A 26,920-nucleotide genomic window follows, 5' to 3' on the forward strand; every position below is an offset into this window, starting at 1 on the left:
GGAACCTGGCTAAGCACTGTTGCTTCTTAATTTTTTTAAACTGCTTCCACTTCCAGAACTGTAGAATACGTACATTTGGATTCTTATTATGCATTAACACCTAAGAAATAAAAGAAAAAAATATGTGATCCTATTTGCAAGTTCTGCAGTTCTAGACTCTTGTTTCAATAGGAGAAACTCAGTGTGGTGAAAAAAGATAGTTTTCAATACCTCTAAAATCTACACTAAAAATTCGTAAGAAATACCAGAGATGACCATGAGTCCACCTCCTGTAATGTCTTTTCCCAAGGGTTTTGCTGAGCTTTGGAAATCCACGGCACAAAGCGTGCACTTCCTTCCCACGTATGTACATGACATATATTGTTTTCACATTCCTGCAGGCACAGAGGTCTGTAGGCAAGGGAGATCACTCATATTTTAAAATAAGAAAGCCTAGGATTTGACAGTGCTTGCAGGAATGGCCTGGTACAGAGGTTTCTGCAGTGCAGTACAAGGAAGATCTGGGGGAACGGTGGGTCAAAGAAATCCTTCAGCACAAAGCTTGCTCTCCTCACTCCAGGGTTATACCAGGGCCACCTAAGTTACTGAGACACAGAGGGAGATTCGCCTACTACAGAACAGCATCCATCCCCTGCACGCATCCTCACTCACTAGGTGAGACCCCAGGGGAGGAGGCAGGCATCGGATTTGTGCCACTGTAAACGTTTTTGAAGAAAGACATAACCCAGTTACACAATGAAACAGTAACACCAATGGTTTTGAAGAAATTAATACCCCATGAGACTAGGCTGTCACATTGACCAGGCCAAGGCTGACCTCGGGAAACACGAGATTCGCTTTGCCTTTATCAGTAACTGCATCTGGGCAACAGAGAATTAGGCTTCACAAAAATATCGACAGGAGGAAGGAGGTCTTGTTTTTGAGGTCTCATTGCTACTCTCCCTGTTTAAGAGGACCACCATGTTGTACCCCTTCTGCCAGGAACCAAGACTCTTCAAAACTGAAGGGAAGATGCTGACACCAGACTTCTTCCTAGTCCAAATCAGAGAAGGCAAGACAGAGGTGTCCTCTTCCATCCCAATGAGTGCTACACAAGAACACCAAGGCCAACAGGGAGGTACAAGTCAGCACAATACATGCAGGAAAGACAGCAAGCACCTCTTTCATAAATCCATGAGCACTAAGTCATGCAACAACTTATCTCACTTTTCCAAAGCACAGAATCGAGTGCTTAGGGAACAGACCCAATCCTACTATTAATTGCAATGGGTGTGAATGGAGTGAGCACTTACAAAAACTTGCAGTGATTGTTTACAGAAAAGAGCAGAGTCTAATGATAATTGCTACCATAAGTGATGAACAGATAACTTATGGACAAACACTTCACCATCTGCACTCAGCTGAGCCCTAAGGATACCATTCATCAGCACAGACAACAAAAATTTCTGTACTTACTTGCAGGCATAGTCTTGTAGATCAGAAACATAACTGCACACGCCACCATGGAGGCAGTATGACTCATACAAAGGAGGGCATCTTACAACATCACCTTGCACAGGGCGTGTAGAGTATTCATTGCTGACAACAGTGGGGGACACGGTAGATTCTGAAATACAGGATTTCACAAGGACATCTCGAACTTTTGGCTGCATTGGCAACAAGATCTTACGAAAGAGTTCCAGAACTTCAAGACAGGAAAATAGGTAAAAATATCTATTGCCTGTTACTGGTGTTTTACCTATTTGCTTATGTTGCTTATCAAATTTAGGCACACAGAACTTTAGAACAAAATACTAAATATGCTTTATTCTAGATTAGCAATGAAAAACCCTGAGAGGTTGGCTGCATTCTGTCTCCTTAGATCTGTGAGAAGAGCTCTGAAGAAAAACTGTACTGGCTATCTAGTTACTTACACATGAACGATTTTTGCAACTTATGCAGCTTTAGGGTATGGTAAATCTCTTCCATGCATAAAGTACCAGAGTCAGATCTACAGGTGAAGGGTGACCGTATTTCACACACTTGCATCTCAGATGGAGAAGTTTTCACATGCAACTTCTTGTTGTTCTTATGCAGACTATTTCTACTCTGCTGTCATCCAGTTGATTGCATCTGCGTGTGACTGCAGATCACATTTATTGTTGTTTCAAGCTAGCTCAGGGGCAGATAACAGCATCACTGGGCAAGTAGGGAACTCGACCCAATTCTTCAAAGGGTTCTATAGCCTGCTGTGAGACACACATTGTCACCTATATAGATATCCAAACTAGCAAGTTTTAAAGGTATCTCTAATATCTCTGCACAGCATGACCCACAGTGCAGGCATGTCCTTACAGAAGAAGAGAGCTTTCTTGCTTACTTTGATGCTACAGTAAATCTATAGGTCAGAACCAAACATCTACATGGAAAAGAACTTCTAGCAGTACAGCTTAGCAGAAATGCACCTAATCGCTCTCATACATTTATGGGATCAGTTTTATGACTCCCACCAGTTTTATTGCAACATGACCTTCAATGACATTTGTTTTTTAAAATTTCATTTGCAGGAGAACTGTCATGGCAAAGAGCCTGAATGGAAAGGAATGAGTGATTTTAGTGAACCCCAGGTGTGACTGCATTCTGCAAAGAAAATTTAAGCTTCCTAAAAGAGCTTATTAGGCAAAGAACTAAAGCAGCATGTTAACACCCATGAAGATATGGGATCAGACTTACAGCTGAGGGACCTAGGAGGCATTACTTCATCATTTAAAATCATCATTTCCTGAGTGACACCTGAAACTACTGAAAGCTTAAGTAACTGAAAAGGGGATGGGGATCCTGATAGGTGTTCTACTTTAAAAAACCATAATTTCCTTCTGGTTTTTTGATGTTTTTTTTTCAGAAACAGATCTGTGACAATCACAGAGTGTCCCTCCACCATCAGATAGTCACTTGAGCTGGAGTAAAATTCACCCCGATGAAGAGGGCTGACACAGTAAGATGATGAGTCACTCAGCTCCACATTTCCATGGAATGCTGCTGTCACACTGAGTCACTGAAATGAGGGTCAGATAGTCACTAGTGCTGAACCTTCAGCAGCTCCCTTCATTAAGCTGTTAACCTAATTTTCTACAGAGTTTCAGACTTCTTTTGAAAAATTAGCCACTGGATCTGAAAGACTAGCTTATTCTGAAGAATGAAATGGGACTTGAATTTTATGTGCTGTTCTCATGCTAGCCTGCAGAGGGAAAAAAGGCAGAGTTTGAAAAATGACATAGACTGAAATCACCTCCAAAAATGTTATCTCCAAGAAGCATTCAGTACTGCTGCTGATTGTAAAGGCCAATAGATAGATGTGTCATTACATTTAGACAGTAAAAATTAGCATTGAACCTTAATGTAGATATTTCCAAACTAAACTCTGATCCAGTCTGCTTAGCCCACCTCAAAACAGACCCCTAAAGCAATGCCAAATGGACCCACAAGCTGTCCAGTAATGTCACTGTACAGGGTTTCCTTAATTTCCAGGTATAAAATTTTATCCAAAAGCCAGTTCTTTGTTAAGGGCCACTTCATTTTAATTGCTCACTCCATTTACTCACTGCAACCATTGCCAGTTCCAGAAGCATCATCAGCACATGAGCAAGTGAAGTTTCCTTCTGTATTTGTGCAGGTTATGTTCTCTCCACAGGTGTGCGAACCCGTCTTGCACTCATCAATATCTGTCACCCAAAGAGTCTGCAGTTAGAAGAATGAAATGCCTCAGAGCATCGGTTAAAAGGGCAGTAGCTGCAGCAATGCAGTTTCCTGGCAGTGGGGAAAAAACCCAAAGACCTTCCCTGTGCAAATATGCCTGCATGGAAAATGCAATGGAAAAGCAACCAGCATACTTTCTATGCCAAGTAATCGCAGCCTCCCTGGCCTCAGAGCATGCTCTGCTGCTGCAGAAGCTCTCCACAGGGAGAAGGAAGGAAAGGCTTCTCTATGAAATGTAATGAGTACAGCAGAGTTGAAGAGAAAACTTATTTGCACTAGCTGTATTCTCCTGGCATTGCTAGTCATAGCTTGCACCCTGAATGAGTACTGAGTACTGCCAGTTGGCGTTCTTGCCTTAAGACAGTAGAAGGGTTTGGGAGTGGAGGATTGCCAACCTCTGTACCGCCTGCGTGGTCCAGCCTAGACAAAAAGTTTAGACAGAAGGGTCTAGAAACCTACAGGTTTATCCAATTTGTGTGAACATTTACATGAAGTAAGCCTCTGAATTACTATGAAGAGGCTCCCTGATGACAGCAAGAGTTTCCAGTCTCCGAGCCTGTGTTAGGCTCCTGTATAGCTCTGGCCGACCTCCTGCCGCACACTCTCACCCAGCCTCCACACCTCCTCCAGCACAGCGCACAGCGGCAGCTCCCACCAGGCTGGCACTCACCCCCCGGGGCTGGCACCGTCACGGTGCAGCATGCCCAAGCACCCCCACCAAAAGCCGGAGCTTTGAAAAGGGGGGGTGTGAACAAACCAGAGTTTGGGAGCCTCTGACTCATTTTACTAACTGTCAGCAGAACACATGTGCCAGATTGACTTTGGGGAAAGAAAATCACAGATCAACTAACTCAATTTGTGTGAAATTATTGCTTAAACCACTGTGACATTTTCTACAGTAAAATTAACAGAATCTGGCCCAGAGCAGCACAGAAAATTCAGAGCACTTTTAAAAGCAAAAATATAGGAACAAAGCTGTTGCAGCATATTCCAAGAAATGTGATTTCAACAACACAACATGAACTCATCTTGTACCACTTCTGGATGTACCAACAAAAATTCTGTGCATGTATGCAGGCATCTAAAACGGAAATATAAAATCACTTACCAGTTTCTGGTTTTTACAGTACATTTCAAGTCATCAAGCACAAAATTAGTTTCCATTCTGTTTACATCATAAAAAGATTGCACCATTTATAAAATACTGTGAAAACATTTATAAAATACTGAGAAAACATATCATACCATATTCTGGACTTGAAGACTTCAGGAGAATAACGGACTGTTTTTCCATAATAGTGGTAGGTACCACAATCATTCTAGCTGAGCAACTATACCACAGACAGTGAGAGCCCAGAGCTGCCTGGGGATGTGCCTTGTAGCTGGTGCTGGGACAGCAAGAGGAGCTTGTCACTTCTGTCTGCCCTTCCTAACATTCTCAAAGACATGAGCTCCAGATCTCTGTCCACTATAGGCAGAATGCCTTCTCAGACCTCTGGCCTCCGATGCTTTCCACACCCTGCCCATAATAATGACATTGTTCTTAATTTTTCATTCATCCTTATCTGTGTCAAAGAACCAAAGTCCAGTAAAGACTATGTAAGAATTGAGTCAAATTTAATGGGCTTTGAATTTGGTTATAAAGGAGAAAGGAAAAAGAAAGGGACAAAAGAAAAGCCAAGACACTCATAAAGCTCTGAACAAACTGCGCTAGTCAAATACTGGTGAGAAAAGCCTTCCTGTTCCTTCATATTTGCTACTAAAATGGATTAAAAAATTAAGAAACATAAGGAATGAAGTAAAGACCTGGCATTAGAGCTGGATGGGAAAATCAGTGCGTCTGGTTATTAACAAGACTCTAAATGTACTCAAGTTGTCAGTGTCAACACCTTGAACCTCATGCCTGTTAAACCAACCTGGAATTATTTGATGAGTATTATGACACACTCAATACCTGCTTTCATTTAAATTCATGGCAACGATTTCCAATAAAGCTCTACTGCTTCACCTCCATTTCCCTCCTCCCTTTCACTCTTCCTCTCTCTCCTGCTGTAGCTACTAAAAATAGTGCAAACACTGAGAGGAGGTATCCACCGACAAATACAGGCCTTGCATATTGATCAGTTGCTGAGGTTGCCACGCTTCAAACGGGAAGGAAAGAATGAAAAGGGAAGAAACGATAAATGTCAACTGTCTGGGGGAGCCGCTGTTAGGACCCATGCCCCTACCAGATTTTTCAAAAAGAACCAGAACAGCTCATTTGACAGCTTCAAACCTTGATGCAAGGCTAGCTCAAATCACCAGATGTGTCTCTTGCTCACTGATCCTGCCCCAGCCTCCCAGACACAGCACAGCCCTCACACATGCCCGTACCGTAGCAATGGACTCCATCTCCAGTGTAGCCTTCCCGGCATTTACAGACGTAGCCCCCTTCTGTATTGATACATCTTGAAACGTTTCGATTACAGTGGTCCATATTTCCAGCACACTCATCTACATCTGGGAGACAGAACAAGCAAAAGGGACACATGGATCATGAAACCACCAGGTAAATCGATAAAAAGAAATGTCTACATCATTTATCTCCCTCAGACTACACTGTCACTTGTCATTTGTGCATCTGGAGCAAAGGGGAAAAGAAGGACTTTGGGGCCTTTTCTTGGTATGAAATTTGATGGGAATGTTCTAAACAGTCTAACATAGTCAAACAGCTACTTGAGACCTAGAGGTTCCACAAATACCACTTGCTTTCAAAAAAATCCTGTTTGGAGGGAATGATCCTATTCAAAGTATCCTTGTAGTCTTAAACTCTACCTAGAGAGAAACTTTATTTTGAGAAAGAACACATAAGCTTACAAAAAAAAAAAAAAAAAAGGTACCACAATGAAAAAAAACATTTAATTTACACCCATTTCACCTTGCAAATTTTTTTTCCTTTCCATAGCAGCATAGACTCCTGTGAGTCTTCATGCTTAGCCACCAAATCGTAAATTGTTCTATTGCTAATGTCTTCCTATCTTGGCCATTATGAAAGAAGACAGTGCTTTCATTTATGTTGTATGCAAGTCCAAAAACCACTCTGAGCAATGTGTTGTCTGATTGCTAGAGTCTCTTTCTAGTGTTAGAACGAAACAAGAGCAGCACTTTTATGTCAACATTACGTCAGGAACACTAATTTTTAAGAGATTCCTTAACACATACTTCTAAATTATAAATTAACTCTCATGTCTATGGACTGCGCTTTTATAATTAGGCAATTTTTATGAATACATAAATTATGCTTTTTATTCCTATTATCCTTGTTATTGTTTGTTAATATTAATAGGATTAACACTCATGACTATGGGAAAAAAAAGGCATGTGATAATTAGCCATTTCATCTTACATGCTGTCTGCTTATCGTTCTCTTCAAAACAAGCAATACCATTGAACTTTCTGTGATGGCTCAAGCAACAGAGCTGCTAATATGAGAAAAGATAGACTTTCTTCCTCTCCCCCATTCTGCAGTTTTCCAGAAGGTTGTATCAAAGTCTTTTATTACCATAGCATGATTTCCCCTTCCTGGTAAATCCTTTCAAACACTGGCACATAGCACCATCTTCCAGCAAAACACACTGTGCATTGACATCACATTCTAGTGCAGTGCAGTCATCTTGATCTATAGCATAAACAGCAAAAAAAGCCCACTAAATGTATTTGGACAGATTAAAGGAGGTACTGTATATAAAAAAACCTCAACAATGAACCAACCAAAAAACTAACAAGAGAACCGGAACACAGACTCAAAGTTTCAAACATAGCTCTTCAGTGTTAATCATGACAAGTCAATACAATCATTAGGGCTGTTGTCTTTGTCTAGAAGGAGTTGCAGTGTTATTAATACCAGGATTTCTGAATATTCTAAGTAAAACCTATTGTACAATTTAATGATCCGGTGTCATTGAACATATACAGAATTCAATAGTTTTACTGCAACGTTGTTCAGAGGAACTTAATATACCTACAAAATCTAAGGGAGAGACTTTCACAAGTTGTTCCAAATTAGCAATGTTTGTTCTTTAGACCTGGATAATATTATCAAGTATTGTTGACATAGCAAAGGAACATGGAGACAAACAAACAAAAACGCAGTCCTACCTGGCATAATTGCACAGACCCAGCTTCTTGTAAGAGGGTTTAGAGCACAAATGCCACCAGTCTTGACACTGAGCCTTTCTCCCTTTAAGACCTATGACTTCTTTCTGTTCTATAAACCTCTTCAGAGCCTCACATTAAATAAAAGAAAGGCAATCATCAGACTCTACCTGATACCATGATTTCAGCCATCAACAAAATTCTGATTTTCTGCTTTCCCCCACTGTCTATATCTTTGAACATCCCACTGCTTTGTGTGCTCCGGAGCAAGGTCTCTGGTGTTGTCATCGGCAGTACCTCCCTGTGCACAGAGGCACTTCCTGAAAAAGACAAGAAAAAAGTGCCACAGACTATATAAATCTACTAAACTAACTTTCTGATTTTCTATGACTTGTTTGCTTTTCAATAATCATCGTGGTTTCCTTTTAAATTACACATCAGTATCCTACAAGACCAGCCTGTTTCTGGCCTCAAATTATTCCTGAAACCACTCACTGGTGGGTTTTCTCAAATACAAAGGATAAGAAATGCAACTCATTGCTCACAATACTTGTCAGCACTGCACACATCTCTCTTACTGCTAATACGCAAAGGGAAAAATGACAATGGTCAGCCATGTTATTGTCCCAGGACAACACCCCAGTGTTTTCGTTCTTCAGAGAAACCATGATTCATTATATAGAGCAAGGTGAATATTTTCCAATGCTATCTGTCAGGATCCTTACAGGTTGGGGGCGTGGGGGCATGGGAGGGGTGAATGTCTATTTTGGAACTGGAGGATTGTACCTGCTGTTGTGTTGGAAGCATCCAGAGCATGACAGGTTTTTCCATCTTGAGTTTTCCCAAATCCTGGATGGCACATGCAATGGGCAACTCCATAATTATTTTCACAGATCTGATCACAGCCTCCATTCTCATAAAGGCAAGGATTTACCCCTAGTGCAGAAAAACTGGCAACTTAACAAGCTGTTTCTTCAGCCAACATCATCTTTTAGCTGTGCAGAGTTGAAGCAGTTGGAAAAACAATAGGGACTGACAAAAACTAGAAGTAGAATATTTAGAGCCCTAACCTTCACTGAAAGAACATTACAAGGGCATAGGGAACCTGTGATTACCTTCTCTCAATCTTGGTCTACTGAATTACTTTTTTTCTGCTTACAGAGAGATTGTTCCAAACAGAAAATCAAATTATTTGATCCAAAACTAATAAATCTTACAAAATCTTTCTCCATGTCATTTGTTATTGTGTGTGCAAGCGTTGCTAATAAACAAGGATAAATAGGAATTAGAAGACTATGGTAGCCTTGTGCCAATTGATCAGCATCTATTCTTCGGCATAATCATAAATATACATAATCTGTTAGCGTTCCTGGGACACATGCCCAGATGACGCTTTCAATAAATGCCAGTCTGACTGTGCAAGGTGAAAGAGAGTCTATTTCTGAGAAGATAATTCTCTCCTCAAGGATATCTATTCTACTGATATCAGTGAGGAGGCTGGAAGGGAATGACTGATTAATTTTTGCAGTATACCTGGTTTCGCCAAAGGATGAACTACAACCATTGATGAGGGTCTCAGCATGCTGCCTCGAAGACGTACCCTGTTTTGGCCGGTCTTCTTGTCCACCCTCATTAGTGATGGCCTAGCCCAGTCAGAAAACCAAAGGTGATCCTCAAACACCGTTACATCAAAAGGGTGGCCTACAAAGAAAGTAGATTTCACATTTCCACATCTGTAGAAAATACACAAGAAATCATGTAAACAAAAACAGTATCAGCATACAGGTCTACTTCTAACACAGTGCCATAGTCATATCCACTTCTTCAATTTGATATCTCATGGGGAGAGATCAGTGTCCATGAATGATGGACTATGGGCACATATTACTTATGCTCTTCACAGAGGAGGCTATGACACATGTCTGTCTCAGTGCAGTCTCTATACTGCTGGTGACCTTCAACCAGATCGGGTCCAGAAAGTGCTTCTACCTTAGACATCATAATTTCTTGAAGCAGCACTGGGATCAGCCTTTCAGAAGTGGAGTGCCTCCCTCCTCTGCTAGAAGTGGCCCAGCACAGAGCTGCTGAAGTACACAGTTCCTTTTACAGCCTTCACATAACAGGGTGGCGGGGGCTGAGGGCCCCTCTCCTGGGGCTGGCTCCCGCCTGCCATGTTGCTTGCCTGAGAGAAAGGCTGCGCCTCGGCCACAGGGACTGGACCCACCTTCCCTCACCAGACCTGGGCTCCAGCCCCCTCCTCATCCTATGCCAGGCGTCCCCTTGACGAGACGCGGGCAACAACGACCTTGAAGGGGGGTCAGGGGTCCCCAGTGCCCCCCCACCGACCCGCAGCCCTGCAAGTGGCACAGCTGCCAGCGCTCTGCAGTGGCTGCGAGAGGGCGAAGCCTCCAGGCGTGCCGCTGGGGGGAAAGGGAGGCCCAGCCGGCCTGCGCAAGGGCTGCCAGCGCTCCATAAAGGAATGGCGGGCGGGCAGCTGTTGCCTGGAGTCTTCTTCTGTGTCCCTCAGTCCTGCCCCTGGAGCGTCAAGAGGTGCTGCCTCTTGTGCACGGAGCCACGATGGAGAGGGGATGAGAGGGCCTGGTCTCCTTTGGGCTGTTGTGCCAGCACCAGGCGAGGAGCCTGTCAGAGGCCACCCAGGGAGGTCCCTGGTGCTTGGAGGTGGTGGGGGGTTCAGCCTGAGGTGCACCCTTCCTCTGTTGCCTAGGATGAAGGACACAGCTGCTGACGGCTTTTGCAGTCTCTTGCTTAGCCGTTCCCAGAAAGAGCTCTCGCGTTCTGTGGGAAGAAAGAGAGGCAGCTCCTGACCTGGAGCCTTCACGCAGGTTTCCAGGAAGAAGCTCTTGCCCTTCCTAGACATGTGCCAGAAGACGGCTTAGAGGCACACAAAGGACAAGGTGACACCATGGGACACCCAGCACAGCTTTACCAAGGACAACTCGTGGCGGGAGCAAGGTGAGCCTTGCTTTCAGGGGGTGCCTGTCCTAGCGGGACAAGGGGACAGCCGTTGCTGCCGTTTCCTCTGCCTTTCATAGACTCCTAGAATCATCGAATCATACAATCATTAAGGTTGGAAAAGACCTCTAAGACCATCAACCCATCACCACCACACCTTCTAAAGCGTGGCCCGAAGTGCCATCTTGTCTGAGACCACGTCTTAAGACAAGACAATTGCCTCAAAGCCTGTCTGCAGCCCAGCTCGCTGCAGGAACTCCGGGTGGGCCAGCCGAATACAATCCAGACAAGGAAGAAACAGCCACCCAAAACCAGCCTCAAAGGGAGTTGGAGGGCGGGTACCTCGCTGTGGAAAATGTATCTAGACACTGACCCCCTCCCCAGCCTGCCACAGACAGGACTGAGAAACAAACACATGCACGGGACTGGGGGAACGTGGCCTATGTGCCACTGCCTACGGGACAATCTCCCCAAACACCTTAGAAAAAGCCATGCGACCAAACGATGAGGGGACCCCCACCACCGACGCACACAGGAACTACAGACCAACAGGACGCCACTGGATCCATGCTGGTGACTATCTCTTGCCACTCTGTCCTGACTGCTTGCTAGATTTCTTTCTTTCCTGTCTTTGTCTCTCTTCCCTCTCGCTGTTTCCTCCTGCCTTCCATTCAACAAGTGATCAATCAGCCTCTTTGATTGGCAGCATTTGACCACCATTCTGTCTTCATCTCACTCTGGGAATAAAAACGAATCTCTATGGCTCGGGTCTTCCCGCACCGTAATGCACATTTACACCACTTTTGAATGTCTCCAGGGATGTTGACGCCACCACTTCCCTGGGCAGCCTGTTCCAATGCTTCACAACTCTTTCAGGAAAGACATTTTTTTCTAATATGCAATCAAAACCTCCCCTGATGCAACTTGAGGCCGTTTCCTCTCGTCCTACGGCTAGTTACTCAGGAGAAGAGACCAACACCCACCTCACTACAACCACTTCTCAGGCAGTCGTAGAGAGCGAGAAGGTCTCCCCTCAGCCTCCTCCTCTCCTGACTAAACAAGCCGAGTTCTCTCAGCTGCTCCTCAGAAGACTTGTTCTCTAGAGCCTTCAGCAAGGCCTGTGTCACAGCCTGGCGCGGTCTCAGGACGGGTGAGGCGTGGCCAGGAGAGGGGGCCTACATGGGGGGAGGGCCCCAGCCTTGTGCTCGGCAGGACCGATGCCACCCGCGGGGCAGCCTTGACCAGCAATTCCTTAACCTCTTAATTTATAAATACAATAAGGATTAAAACCAGAATTATAGTGTCATCAATGAACATAGGAAGAAGAGAAAAGTTAATAATCACATGAACCTCTTCTGCAACAGTGCAAATCGAACCTACCGCATAAACGAAAAGAACGGTTATGTTGTTCACTGCCTGGGGCAGGTGCTTACAGGCTGTTTCACTTACAGCTGAAAACAGGATCAGCAGAAGAACAGAAATAATCTCACCTATTTTGCATGCAGCTATACTGAATTAATTCTCAGTACAGGGGCACTAGAGGGAGCTGCTGTAATAAAAATTCATGTTACAGCAGAAAGCCTATGAAGAGATGCCACCTTCCAGTCCTCCAGTGTACAGGTGTCCATGAAGAATAGCTGAATTCTGGTCTCATTTGCAAAACATCAGGATGTCAAGTCTCTACCTTTCTAAATTCACACCCCTACACTTCATCTCTTTCACTTATTTCCATACAGGTGTTGATGTTCTTTTCTCCTACCTCCAAACATCTGTATCACTGCTCCAAGCCTACCTCCTTTCCCATACCCTGTGTTTCTCCAGTGCTCCTAGCTCTCCGTCTCTATTTTTTCTCCATAAGTCACTGTCCCGCTCCTTGTGGAGAAACGAAGTGAAACTTTCACCAGGCTTCAAGGTCCTGCTTTGCAGATCAGTTGCAAAGTAGAGCGTACAGCAGAATATGCGCAGCAGTGAAAAAGAGGAATGCTGGTAAGTCACTCTGCTCAGAGCTTTTGATGTCTTACAAAAAGCAGAACACTGCTTCCTTCAAGACCTCACTCTGCTCATCTCCAAGCAGGTGGGAGGGAATCTGGCTTAGGAGACAAACACAAGCCTTCCCAGAGCAGAGACTAGAACAGCAGCTGCTTAAAAGAGTAACCATGAGGTCTCTACCCACGGCAGTCATTGTACTGAGCCAAAAGTCCTCATTCTGCCCTTGTTTTTTATGCACACCTACAAAATGGTCCCCAGAGAGATGTCATGCACAAAGGGAAATCTCCTCTCCAGAAACTAATTTGCCATGTATGAGATTCTTAAACACATGGTTTACTTTAGATGTGGTACATCAGATCCTCATTGCTAATACTTCTGTTCTCTTACTCCAGAACAACACAGTTACATGTCAAACAATAGAAATCTCGACATTACAACTACCAGCATATTGCATAAATCATTTTTCCATTCAGTGCGTACTGTTTATTTAGAATCATCTCAGTGTTCAACACTGTACAGACGCAGGTTCTCTGCTCAAGGACCTTAGTGGCCAAGATTAATTCTCTTCTAGCTTACAACAATACAACTCACTGGTTTAATAAAAAGTACAAAACCTGTATTCAACTAAGCAGCCATGCATGGAAAAAGAAAACCACATTTTTAACTTCTTTCTTTTCACTGTTCTGTGAGGGCAGAGAAGCTCTCTGTACAATGCAAAGTGGCTGATTAGTAAAAGCAGAGACTGTCAGAAAGGTGCTCTCTTGCTAAAATGAATAAATAAAAGTCTTTTGGGTGACAGAACAAAGAACTAAGCAATGACATTAACCTCAACACAGAGTTGCATGGGATATACAGCACAGCCACCGTCTGGTAATTCACACGCACAGCCACATATGCAGACACACATACACACTGAGAAGCAGCAGTAGGTAATTATCAACCCCAAAACCTCACCTACATCATTCTGTGCAAGAACTCGACGACCAGAACCATCCAGGTTAGCGCTCTCAACCACTGACTGCTCAGCATCACACCAGTACAACTTGTCGGCTAAGTAGTCGAGAGCTATTCCACTGGGCCACATCAGACCAGTGCTGGCTATAACCTGGCGATCGATGCCTTCTAATGAAGAGCTGTCAATCCGGGGACTGTGCCCCATGTCAGTCCAGAATAATCTCCTTTAGAAAACAAAATGCATACAGGAAGTCAGTAAGTAAATGTTTGTCCTCCTCTCTGTGGAGTTCTTTCAAAGCAGAAAGATCAGATTTAGCAATACAGGCCTGAGGCATATGAGAAAAAAGCGTACATTTTGAGCAAATATATTGGCTGCTGATCTTTTCACACTTGCCATAAGACTCCAGGTGATTACACTGGGACTTATGTGGAATCCCCACTCTGTTCGTTGGCACAAAATCTTTGAAAAACAACTCCTCCTGCCTATGCTAACTGCCAGCTCTTCATATCTGCTTTTTGTGTTTTCCACATGACTGATGATAGTGGTTTAGCAAACCCAGACAACAGAAGATGATGCAATAGCCAGTCCCTTGTCTAAACAAGGGTGTAACAACACAGAAATGGAACTAAAATTACTGACTACCCATGGAAATCAATCAAGCATCCTCAGAGGTTACTTTGATTTTAAAAGTTAAACCAGTATCAGGCCCAGCCTCTTTTCTTCTTTTAATAAAATCATGATTCTCAGGGTCTCCCTCTAGAGGCCTGAGTGTTACTCACTTGAGTGCTTACTGGTTTTCAAAGAGCAGACAGTGCAAGATGGCCATTCAAAATGGAGATAGCCAAAACCACAAATTTCTTCTGAAGTTTGGACTCCAGTCTTCCCAGGCATCATCTGCCTTTATCAGGTTTACTGAGATAACTCACAGATTCACTTAGCTCTATTTACATGAGCCGCTTTGCTGTAGCCAATGCAGGGATCAGTATTCTCAATAGTCTTAATTGTGTCTCAGATCTCTCTTTAATACTGACTTTACAATTATGGACATTGCTATAATGTCTGCTCCTCCTTTCACCATTAACTTTCTAATGAGGAAGGTTTTAGTGGTGTTTCCTCCTCCCTTTCCCTCTGTAGCCCTTGCCTCTACCAATAATTCTAATGAACAATATCCCTGAACCCACCTGTCCTTAAAAATTTTTCTGCAAAATGTCTCTATCATGTTCAACCTCTACTGAAAGATTCTTGCAGCTCTTTTATGTACAAAGTGAAGCTAACAAAACACCGTCCCCAACTCAGCTTCATTCATCAGTACTTAGTCATAGCAGAATATAAGCACAAAAAAACAAAACAAAAAAATCAACGTATTTAAAACCATCCTACTATAGGCACGTTGACTGAAATCCATGGGGCTTTGTCATTGATTAAAATGGCCAGAATTTCATCAATAGTTTAAACCCTAACCCTAACCCTAACCTAACCCTAAACATTCAAAACTCCTTTGATCATCTCAGCACTAGGTAAGATATAAGGCGATTTAAATCAATGCATCCTCACAACAGTAGATTTGGTTTGGTTTGGCCACATTTCAGTTTCTGAGGGAAAAAAACCCTTTGGAAGCACCGTTGGTTAAAAGTGACTATCTTCTTCACATTAATAGATACGGAACCATCAAAGTTTGTAGCGTGGTGCTTACAACTGTCATGGTGACTTCAGTCGCTCATGCTTTTCTTTAGCTTAAAATGCATACAATATCTTTAATGCTTCTGGTATTTTTTTAAATCTATATGAGAAATGAACACATCCCAACTCACAAAAGAAAGCCAGCAATAAAACGTTGCAGTTCACACAACTCTGCAAGGCAATAACTATCCTAACATGAGACTACTGCACTTTTTGATTGACAAAAAGGCAAGGCTGGCATGCTCCTTTTTAAAAAGCCTTCCCAAGTATTACACCATTAACAGGGTTTATCACTCCTTACTTCGCAAATGGGTGAATGGCAATCCCTCGGGGCTGGGAGATATCCTCCCAGATGATCATTTTTCTTCGCATTCCATTCAGATTGCTCTTTTCGATGCATGCCTTCCTGCAACATACACAGCAGTGTTAGGGCCTCCCTCCTTTTTAATCACCTTCTCAGGCAGAACATACTAAGGTTTTACATTGCTTTAGTTTAGTACAAAACTGTAATAAATAACTCTACAATGACAGGAAATAATCCTGCTGATGTGGGATGCCCAGTTGCGTTATCAACAAGTAATTCATGTTACAGCCTCACAGTCTGGTCCAGGGCATGATGATAAAATACCTGCTGCTCTGAAGTAGACATGAAATTCTCCTTTTATGGGCAAATAATGAGTTGGAGGTATGATCACTAATAGATGAATATTAGCTTTAAAGGGAGTCAGGAGGAGAACAAGTTCCTAACTGAATGGCATTATCAAATGTATAAAGAATTTTTTTTAAATAGTACATTTATATATCATTTCTCATCCAGAAATCATCAGGCAATTTACATATTCTATCTATTTTATAGGAAAGAATGAAGCTAATGTCCTTATGATCATTCCTAAAATCTATGGCAGAGCCAAGCATAGAATCTACGTTGCCCGTCTTCCAATCTGACTTTTTTCCAGAAAACTGTACTTCTTGCTACAAAATTCATCTTGCCAAACAAATATCAGCCTCTACCTGAAAGTAAGTCTACAGTCTTCCGTGTCTACCTGAACCTGCATAGAAAGGCCACACAAAGATGGTAGGAAAAATATCTCTGTGCATATGTGGGATACGAACAGGTAAACGCAGTGAGTGAGAACGACGTGGCAGATACCAATTCACAGCTTCACCCTTGGCTCTTGTCTCATGGAGACAAGCACCACAATTTCCCATTTCACAAGAAACACTGGCATATTTATACAGGAGCACAATCGTGTAGACAAGATTGTTCTTAATAGCAAGGAAGTGGACTAGCAGCTTATTTAAAAGGGAAAAGGAGGGTGATCTGGACATTTAAAACCACTTTTAATGCACTAGTAAAACACGGGTCGTACTGAAACATCGTGACTGCTCTTCATGGAGTCTTCATTATGTGTTCTGATCTGACACTGCCTTTTCACCAAAGGTCAAAGTTCTTTCTCTCTGCATGTAAGGTTAGGTATCAGGTGAAATTTGAGGTCATACTGTCTGCCAGTGGCCACTCCTCTTTTATGAGGGATAATTGACAAAGACTCTCCATTAGCTTAAAGGTGCATGATTCTAGCTGTCAACAATGCTGACTTCTGTCCAAGATGTACTTGGTGCAATAATACTAATTATTTTTATAGATATAAATATATACCTATACGTACACACATGCAGTGTATATATATATAAATATGAGTGTATACATATATATATTCACACGTGCATGTACATATATGTATACATGCAGTACATGCTTTAGATTCCTCGCAGCTGTGTCCAAACCCTTGCTTCTTGGAAAGACAAAGATAAAAACACAATAGCAGACTCAAAGCGAACCTCCAGCATTTCAAAGAACTCTCCAACTGAATATACTTGAGATTACAGCTACCCAATCAGAATGTGAAGCATTACTGAATTTAGAGTGATATCTCAGCTATTTCTGTATCACCAGTCATTTATTCCAAAAATTTTATGACATGCTTCAACATAAATGCACTGTGGAGCATGTACCCTCTGTCTGTCCAATACAATTTACGGTTAATCCAGTCCACAGCAAGGCCTTCGGGTATATCTACAGCTTCATGAACAACTTTTTCACGATCAGAGCCATCCAGATTAGCTCGTTCTATCCATTTCAAGGCGGTGTGGGCAAAGTAAATCTGTGAAGAAATAACAGATGAGGTGTTATTAGTTCCCATCTCACTTTCTGCTCTATTTCCCTTGTCAAATTGTTCCACTTCTGATTAACTTTTTCATCTTGAAAGTTCCCTGGACTGCTTATTCACGAAAAGCTGCACAGGTAACCTGTGATCCCTGATCAAATAAAAAGGCACTTGTTCTTCAACCAGGATGACTTCCCCAGGCAGCTTGTGCTTAGCTGTAAATCCTGGTTGCCCTATATACAGCCCTCTGAATATCTTGAGGTTTTGTTTCAGCAGGCAGCTACCTCACATGAAGCACAGCTGAGGAAGCAAAAGTAGGAGCAGGCAAAAAGAAACATTATCATTTCACTGGCTGCTCATTTTAAAAAGGAGGGAGTAGGGAAAAGCGAGTAGTAGTGTATGCGTGTCAAGGAGCTGGAAGGGAAAAGGAGTTATATAATTTGCTTCTATTTTTTTTTTTTCTCTTTCAGCCTGCAGTTATTTATTACCAGGTGTCTATTCTGTAAGGCTCTAACTTTTCCATAAGAAGCTTCTCAATTTTGGGTCAAAATAAGAGTTCTCTGCTGGTGGGAAAACTAGATTTGTGTTTTCCAAGGATGAAGGAAAAAAAAATTGTCTTGTATTTGGTATCCAGAGGGAGCCAAACACTGCATGGCAGACCTGTGTACAAAGCAATGCTGAAGTTTTCTTTGCAAATGGTAGCAACGGAACAAATAACTTTGTTTTGATGCTAACAATGAGGCCAAAAAAAGCAGGAGGGAGGCCTCCAGCATTAAACCAGCTAATTCAATTACCATGGGAGCACAGAGCGATGCTGAGCTGAGTGACCTCACACCTCAGCTCTGTGCCGCGGGGACCAGGCTGCTGCAGCCTGGCTGGCCCCATGCTTGTCACCTCGCCTCCGCACTGCCCACCCCACAGACGTGGGACAAGAGTGCGCAGCCAGTGTCACCGGCACAGTTGATTTATGTTTGGCACAGCATGGAACAACTGCTAGCTCCCCAGCAGGGCCTTGTTTCAGGAGCCAGCAGCGATGTTCCAGCAGCGCCTGGAACAATCCTCCTGTAACGCAGATCTGGCAACGTTCCCATTGGTTTAGCTGTGTCCATCCAGGCCTTGAGATGTTTCCAGCAACTGAACTGAGCTCCTCATCAGCTTTCACTGTACCATCCAGTATCTTTTTGTAACACTTCTACAGTGTAAATAACTGTCACCATGAGAAAGAATAACTATCTGCTGCAGAAAGGTTAGCAAAGCCCTGCTGAACTCCTATCCTTCCCAACACTGTAGGCAGAGAGTAGGGCACTGGGATGCGGCCACACAAACAGCTCTTTATGCAGAGAAGACTCCCATTTCCAACACCAGTGTCTTGCAATATGAGGAATACAGTTCATATGTGCAATAAACCCAGCAAGCGTATAGCAGTTTTGTTCAGTAATGACAGGACATGGGAAGTAATTCTTGTTAAGATTACTCCTACATTTAGCAGGGATTGTGGGATGTAGCTGTACAGAAAAAAAGCAGTACTGAAATCATAAGGGAGAAAACTGTTGATCTCACAAAAGTTCTTTAAAATTGAAATCATGCCTGAATTGAACTTAGAAGTCCAAATTCTCTGTGAATTAGCCATGTAAATGTACAAATCGCATTCAGTTGGTAAGTAAAGGATGAAACTCTTCAGCTAGTGTTTGGCATCCTGTACCAGTTGTGCTACTGGACAGGCAACAGAACAACGAGTAGCACAACATGTAATCTGCACCACTGACAGCAGAAAGGTTAAGGCACATGAAAGCCCAATCCGTTTGTCCTTGCAACACTTCAAAATCCTCTCATTTTTAATGCCTTACCTTATTTTCCACCGGGTCAAAGTCCAGTGCTAAGACTATTCCCATCTGCCAGTCAAGTAAACTTGCATAATCTGTTCCATCAAAACTGATCTGGCGGATATCTTGGCCATTTGCAAATAACAAATATGGCTTAGGACCTGGTGATGAAAATTTGCACCTATGTTAATTCCACTAGGTTCAAATGATCTCTAGAGTACATCACTACCTAGCTAACATTGTAATCAATGGTAGAGGACCAAATCAGGGACAGAAGCACAAAGGAATTAAAACCCTTGCCCTACATTCCACTTGCCTCAGAAATCAAAGATAAATGTGAATATAGGTTTTCAGCATCAGTGCCTTGCCCAAGATCAGCCTCAAAATTTGTGATGAAATCAGTCACTAGCCCTGCTGTATTTCACACTGAGTGACTTCGCCTCAAGACAATCTTCCCTCTGCATTTCGCAGCATCACCATAAACGCCAGAACACTTGACTTCTGCACACGAGAAGCTTTTCACAGCAAAATCAAGGGAAATGCTGTCCTCCAAAACATAAAGCATTTCCCTTATTCCTGAAGCAAATCACAAACTTCTCTTTCCTCCTCTCTCATGCAATTGCTTATACCTTGATGCTCACCAGGGTCTGCCCTTTTCTCAGAAGAAACAGAAGGGTCTGACGCACATCAAACACCTGGGCTTCCTGAGGCCAGCACACGAGAAATATTTTTGCAGGGAAGGTCCTTCAACAGACTATTCCCTGCCCTGTTCTCCAAATGTAGACAGCTCGACTCCAATTCTGTAACACTGGGAAGAAACTACACCTACACTTGTATGAGGGCACAAAAACCCAAATAGGCCCCCGCAGTACAGGAGCTCAGCATGAAATTCAGAAGTTGGATAACAGACTGAATCTTCTGTGAGGGAGACTGAACCATGTACTAGTGCTTATTCTGGTATATTTCCAAAATTTTGGATTTTTCCAAACAACTAATACTTCACAAAGTAATCTAAAACCACTGCAAAAATGGATCCCAGTTATGCAATCCACTTTAAAGGACTCTAATTTTGCTTTTGTTGGCAGAAATATGCAGGCATACTAAGATACTGACCTATAGCGGTGCAGTGCTTTCTGTCTTGCTGAAGCTTATATCCAGGAAAACAAGAACACTCCCAGGAGGATGGGCTTAAAGAAGAACATATCTGACTACAGCCACCATTATCTGGAGATGTACAACCTTAAACAGAGCATTTGAAAAATTTAATTTAGCCATTCTAAGAAAAAAATACAACAAAATCAGAGGACAAGAGAACAATTCACTCTGCTTAGGATTTCTACAGTGAAAGCATGTCAGTGACTGACAGATTTACTGAAAGGCCTCCTACTGAAAGCCTAAGTCTAGTGAAGTGAAAGCAAATTAGTAGTATCTTCTTCCAGAGTTTTTCCTGAAAATCTACAACAGAAGATGGGAGGGAGGGGGGTTGGGATACATAAAGAGGGCTTCCGTGTGTTCGTTATTTCAGAGAACTCTTTCTCCCATACAAATCTCATCCCTTCTACAACAGAGTAACAAATTTTATCAGACTTTGCACTCCATGCAAAGAAACAGCAAATTAATGCCATTCCTTCCCCAGAAGTTAATTAGGCTAGGATGGTAAGTTGACACTTTCTAATACAACAAACCAACATTTTATACAAAGATAAACTATTCTTTCTTCTTGGGGCTGTACAATGGCTATAGCCTCAATGCCAACCTGAGCTTTCTCAATGGAATGTTGCTAGCAAAACAGCAACACTGACTGAGTCTATGTATACACTACAGTGCAAAGTACGTAAGGGATGTAAAAGGGGAAGGGAGGCGATTTTTCAAGGTGTAAGGCTGGCATTAATGGAGCTATCTTGATTCCTAAGACTGAAAAGATACAGTTGAAAAGCTACAGTCCCCTGAATGCGGAAGGCTTGCTGGAACGGGAAATGACAGATTAGCAGGTGCAGCAGCTTCAAATATTCTGACTGCAAAAATTGCGTTTGTGGGTAATTATGTAAAATCGCTGTAAGCTAGAATGACTCTGAACCTGGGTTGCTCGATGCCAATGAAGTCATCTTCAGATTTCACCCAAGTCCTAATTTTGTGCCCGTATTTCCCCTCAAATCTAAATTTTAGATTTCTCCTGCAACAAACGTCTGGGAGATGCCTTGATCTGTGCTGACAACAAAAGAATTCAGCCTGCAAACATAGGATGTGGCTGCTAAGAAGCATCTATTAAAATAAGAAGATGAATATTGCTCATCTCAGCACTCAAAGCGCCTGCCATTCCATTGCCCTCTGTCTTGTACATTCATTTACAGCTGTGCGAAAGAAGTGTAAAATGCCTTCATTCACTTCTGGTGCTTAGTGCCAAGAACAGAGTTTGGCAGTCACTACAGCTAGAAAAAACGTTACTTACCTGTGCATGTTTTGCCATCCACTTTGAGTACAGATCCTTCAGGGCAAAAACAAACAGGCCCTTTAGATGTTTGAAGGCAACCATGGCTACATTCAGTGTCATTACTTGTACAGGAAACTAGCTCTACAGTAATTAAAAGAGGAAAAAAATAAAATCTTTAAAAAATGATAAAAATTTTTACTAAGCACCTCAAAAGAGATATTAACACTTGCTTAAACAGCAAAATAAAAAGAAAGAAAAAAGAAAAAAAAAAGTGTGACGTTGTGAGTACAACACTTCTGTGGTCTTTCTAGCGTTTGTTCTGTTTTTTTCCAATTTTTTTCTTCCCCATCCTCTCCAAATTTTAGCAAAGGAGAAAGCCAGAATTGCTGGGTCCTGAAGCCATTATATATTGATCAGCTTTAAATTTTCCAAAATTGTATGAAGACCTGTTATCAAAATAGAAATAATTTGGAAAACTTCCTTTTTTACATTTCATTGAAGATAGATTGTGTTTTGAAAGCTACAAGGAAGTTATACTGAAAGAATACGTATAAAACACAAAGAGAATGAGGAAAAACTACTTTTCTGCTACTCCAAGGATAACAGAGCTAGAATCAATGAAAACAGGAGATGAACCTTCCAGAAATAAAGCTATGTTCCTTAGTTGCAATTTTTGAAGCTGTAGGGGAAAACCCATCTGAGGACCTGGCAACAGCGCTTCTTTACTTTCCATTATAATTGCTGGAGTGCTAACATTTTTTTGAGTATTTCTTTAATGCAATTTCACAGGATATCCTCCTTCACCTTCTGTATTGCCGTGCTGCGTCTCTTTATGCCAATTCTAGTGCCATCTGGCAACACCCGCTGGAAGACTGGAACTAATGCAAGTTTCCCACAGATGCTCTTTGAATCGGCTGCATACACTGGCTTACACGGTGCATAGCTGTTCCAAATACTGCTTCTCCAGGGCAACTGCTCTCTGGACTGGATTGTTCTAACCCCTTAAGCACACTGAAAAGGGTCAAGAACTGATCACGTGTTTCTTTCTGACCAGAGCTTGTGGCTTTAGATGAAGAGCTTTGTAAAGGACTTGGAGGACAAAGCATCAAAAAGACTGGCCAGCATGTGAACTTCTCACCTTGCATCTCTCTGTCTTTCAAGTTGCTTAGTTGCTGACATATCTGCCTTGTGCTGCAGTAGTTAAGGAGTTATACTGTCCATGCTGCATCCCTAGCCTGTGTTAGAAAAAGATTATTTTCTATCTAATTTGAGCCATTCAAAATGTAGGCATATAGTTCAAGCTAGTCACCCAGAGCAGGACTGAGTTGCACAGTGTCTAAGTGTTGTTTTGAACACAAAAGGATATCCCACCTCCCAATAGTCTCTGGCTGCAGGTCTCCTACAGGTCTCCTGTCACATCTGTCTGCCTTCTGCAGCTGTCACACACACCCTGGACCCCCACGTTTGCGTCACTGAGCCCTGCTCCTGGGTTCCCTCTTAATAGAGAGGGAGAAGTGACTCTTGGAGATCTAAAACAGATAGACTGACTACTAGAGCTTGTTAGACTCTATGGATACATTTACTGTCTAGTAGTGATATTTAATATACCCCAGGTCCTGATCCTGCCATGTTCCAGACTGAACTCACTGGCGTGCACTGGCACTTTTGCTTGGGGCATATACCAATGTTTTATTTCCATGGAAACAAGGTAGAAAGACCCTTGTCTATGCCTAAGAGTCACTTGAACGCATTTCACATTTTGTGCTCTAGACTTACTTTAGAAAGGCTTTATTCATTTGTAGGCTGAATATACACAGTGCTGCATAAAGGGAGGAAAAAAAACCCTTAACCTCTAACCCTTACTATGACTAAAATATGGTCCTTGAAGCTTACTGACAGACAGATCTTTGTTTGTTTTCCCCTCCACTTCTGTGTTCTCTGCATTTAGTTTATTCACATTTATCCAGCTTCAGAGAGCTTCCTGCTTTATGTACCTACATTACACGGATAAGTTCTCTCAGGCATACTTCTTATACACAATTTAGTTGATAAATGAAGTAAAGAACCCCACAGGCGCAGCAGATCCCCAGAATAAACAACTTTATAAGTACTTTCATGTGTCTTATTTGTTGTAAACAGATGTACATGCATTAAATTTCATTTATTTCATGCACATTAGCAATGCTATCAATGCTGATCTGAAGAGAAAAAATATGATGCTGTAAGCTGTCCATTCAGAGACTGTGCAAATTCTTATGCAGGATAGCCAGAATGAGCCAAATTCAGAGACCGCACTTAAAAAGATATAACTGCTTATCCACCTGGAATGTTCCACAGAGCCTAATCTGAGCAGAGAGATCTCTCTGGAGACCTGACTCTTTTTTTTGTTTTGTTTTCTTTTCTTTTCTCCTGAAGAGGCTCACACTTTATTACTCACGTGTAAATTATGCTTCCTTAAACATGACTTCTGAATTTGGTTCACTCAGTTTAAGCTGATCCTACTTATGTAATAAGGGATTGGAAGTGAGCAATGCAACCCACGAAACTTTCAGCCGTTCCAGTGTTAAATGAGGACTCTCCTCAATACAATATTGGATGTGTTTCTGTATTGCTGCTACTTACCATGACACGTTCTCCTGTCAGGCAGCAGAACAAAACCGCTCGGGCAGGTGCAGTAGTAGGAACCAGGGATGTTCACACAGCCCAAAGTACAGCCATGATTCCAGAAGCCACATTCATTGATATCTGCCAAAAGAAGCACTCGCTGTGTCAGAATATCATCATCAACTAGTATCAGAATAACATCAACCACCAGTGTCAGGGAATTAGATTAATGAATCAAAATAACAGTCTTCAAGAAGTACCTCTTTCTCCCATTCATTTTACAAAAATATGTTGGTCCTAATCAATGATAAAAAAGCAAGTTTGCAGATCTTATTCAAATAAGCTTTAAAAACCTGCTAGCAAAGCATACTCAGGCTGCCTGTGTTCAGCATAGGTGCCTAGAGGACTTTCCAAAGTAAGACTTCCCATAAAGATTCCAGTGCCACTTAAATCCTGTGTACACTTAAATAATTTACATTAGACACTTTCTTCAAACAAAAATTCTTTTAAAAAATTGGCTCCAACATGACTTAAGTAAAATTCTCAAAATACAGAAGTGGTTTAGAAGTTGAAATTCAGAAAGTAGTCGTAGGGAATTTCCTCAGAACTGGATGGCTGCTGCTCAGGCAGGGCTGTAAATCCTGTAAGATGTAGAATTTCTGATGCCTTTCTGTCTTTTCAAATCTGGTCATGTAGTGAAAAAGATACTAAGAGATATGTTAACTGCTGTTAATAGTAATGCTAGATTTTTATTAAAACAATCCAGATTAAAACATTTAGAAATATGTGAAGAATTAGTGTCTTTTTTGAAAGTGGGACGAAAGACAGCCATTTGTTGCAAGATTTTTCAGTGTTTCACCTTAGGTGATATATTGGTTTAATTTTTATTTAAAAAATTAAACAAGCACCCATAAGCGTGTCTATTTATCTGAAGCTCCTTTAACTACCCAGGCTAAGACCAAAATTTCTGACAAGAATAGCACTTGTGACACTTTCATAGGTCTCCTTTTAAACCATTTCAGAACCTGGAAGGACAGAAAACTGAAATGGCACATCTAGAATTTTTAAGACCTCAGAGTGTTTTCTCATACTCAAGATATGAGTAAAGTAAAATAGCACAAGATTTTTTTCATCCTGTGAATAAAGCTGATGGAAGATTCACGTATTACCTTCACAAAACTGTCTATTTCGACTTAAAATATAGCCACTAGAACATTTACATCGATGAGTCCTTGAGTCTGGCCTGCAGATTCTTCTTCTGCACTTTTCCTTGTTCAAATCACAGGTTTCTTTTTCTGGAAGAACAAATGTAGTGTAAATGTAATGGAGTTCTTACCGTACCAGCCTTCAAGGAGAAACTATTTTGAGCAAAGATGCTTAGTGATGTGCCACCTTCTCAACAGCTACTTGCTCAACCGGACGAACTTCTTATTAATAGAAAATAACTTCTATTATTTTCTATTGCTAAAATCAGGCCAAAAAGTCACTGTAAAAATGAAAGTACTTGGCAGGTCTGTGTGAGCAATCATTTCTAGCTCCATCTCAGCACAAGCAGATCTAGAGAGAATCCCCCCTGACGCAGGGGATGGTTTGGTTTGGGTGCCTACCTACAGTGACTATGAAAGCGAAAACCCCATGTAGCAGGCTTCATATGCTGCAAGTCCTGCACAGTGTTGTATGTTACCAGGCTCTGTAAAACACTCAGAAAGAAGAGAGCAACAGAGAGGGAGCACACACGCACACAAAGAGAGAGAAGATAGATAGAAAAAGGGAGAGAGTACACGAAGACTGGAAATTATTAGCACAAAGCAGTGCTCAAATCCCACTTTATTTAACACAATGACCATATGTTTCATTTGGACAAAAAGCATTAGCACAGTCTAGAGAATCTTTGAACTGGAGTGGATTCTGGTTTCTGACTATACAAAATACAAGCATTATCAATCTTGAACTCAGAATGTTTCTAATGTTGAACAAGATATGCTGAAGGCTTCTTCAAAGGAAGCAGAGAAAAGTATCCAACAGATCCCCAGAAGCCTTCCTATTTCTCCAGCTTCACAGAAAAAGGCAAACAGGTATTCAAGTATCTTTTTCATGGGAAGGATTTGCAGAGCCTCGTGTCTCTGCTCAGCTATCTTTTAGAGCTGGTGCTTTTGCAGGTATGCAACACTCACGGTTTTATTTTTGGCTCCCAAACTATTATTTTTGTTTTAATCTTCCTAATCGTCTTCTGGGGTTGCTTGCCCCTTTCCCAAGCTAAGAATAGCTGAACTGCTGCTCCTGAATGTGGGTACATAGCCACCCACACACAACACTGTCTTTGCCCTGCGCTGTCTGTGTAACATGTAAGAAACCATGGGCTCATACCGGTCAGGAAATTTGTGAACAATTTTCCAGTGCTATTTCTAATTCAGCCTCTAAATTCCAAGAG

The 26,920-nt window shown here is 42.1% G+C and overlaps 1 protein-coding gene across 3 annotated transcripts in view; it reads right to left on the reverse strand.

Annotated features, from left to right (window-relative positions):
• The window catches only part of EGF (epidermal growth factor), a 61,351-nt gene that overhangs the window by 12,290 nt on the left and 22,141 nt on the right, over nucleotides 1-26,920 (reverse strand). For all 3 annotated transcript variants that reach the window (XM_075421335.1, XM_075421336.1, XM_075421337.1), the window contains exons 6-20: nucleotides 25,659-25,784; nucleotides 24,508-24,630; nucleotides 21,904-22,026; nucleotides 20,568-20,693; nucleotides 19,479-19,615; nucleotides 17,480-17,628; nucleotides 15,768-15,872; nucleotides 13,786-14,009; nucleotides 9,403-9,570; nucleotides 8,656-8,805; nucleotides 8,040-8,189; nucleotides 7,277-7,393; nucleotides 6,109-6,234; nucleotides 3,582-3,701; nucleotides 1,456-1,606 (exon numbers count right to left, since the gene is read on the reverse strand). In XM_075421335.1, coding sequence (XP_075277450.1) covers nucleotides 1,456-1,606; nucleotides 3,582-3,701; nucleotides 6,109-6,234; nucleotides 7,277-7,393; nucleotides 8,040-8,189; nucleotides 8,656-8,805; nucleotides 9,403-9,570; nucleotides 13,786-14,009; nucleotides 15,768-15,872; nucleotides 17,480-17,628; nucleotides 19,479-19,615; nucleotides 20,568-20,693; nucleotides 21,904-22,026; nucleotides 24,508-24,630; nucleotides 25,659-25,784 — 2,095 coding nt within the window. The remainder of the gene's footprint in view (nucleotides 1-1,455; nucleotides 1,607-3,581; nucleotides 3,702-6,108; nucleotides 6,235-7,276; nucleotides 7,394-8,039; nucleotides 8,190-8,655; nucleotides 8,806-9,402; nucleotides 9,571-13,785; nucleotides 14,010-15,767; nucleotides 15,873-17,479; nucleotides 17,629-19,478; nucleotides 19,616-20,567; nucleotides 20,694-21,903; nucleotides 22,027-24,507; nucleotides 24,631-25,658; nucleotides 25,785-26,920) is intronic.

Source organism: Opisthocomus hoazin, chromosome 5 (assembly GCF_030867145.1).
Source record: "Opisthocomus hoazin isolate bOpiHoa1 chromosome 5, bOpiHoa1.hap1, whole genome shotgun sequence".
Classification (NCBI taxonomy): Eukaryota; Metazoa; Chordata; class Aves; order Opisthocomiformes; family Opisthocomidae; genus Opisthocomus; species Opisthocomus hoazin.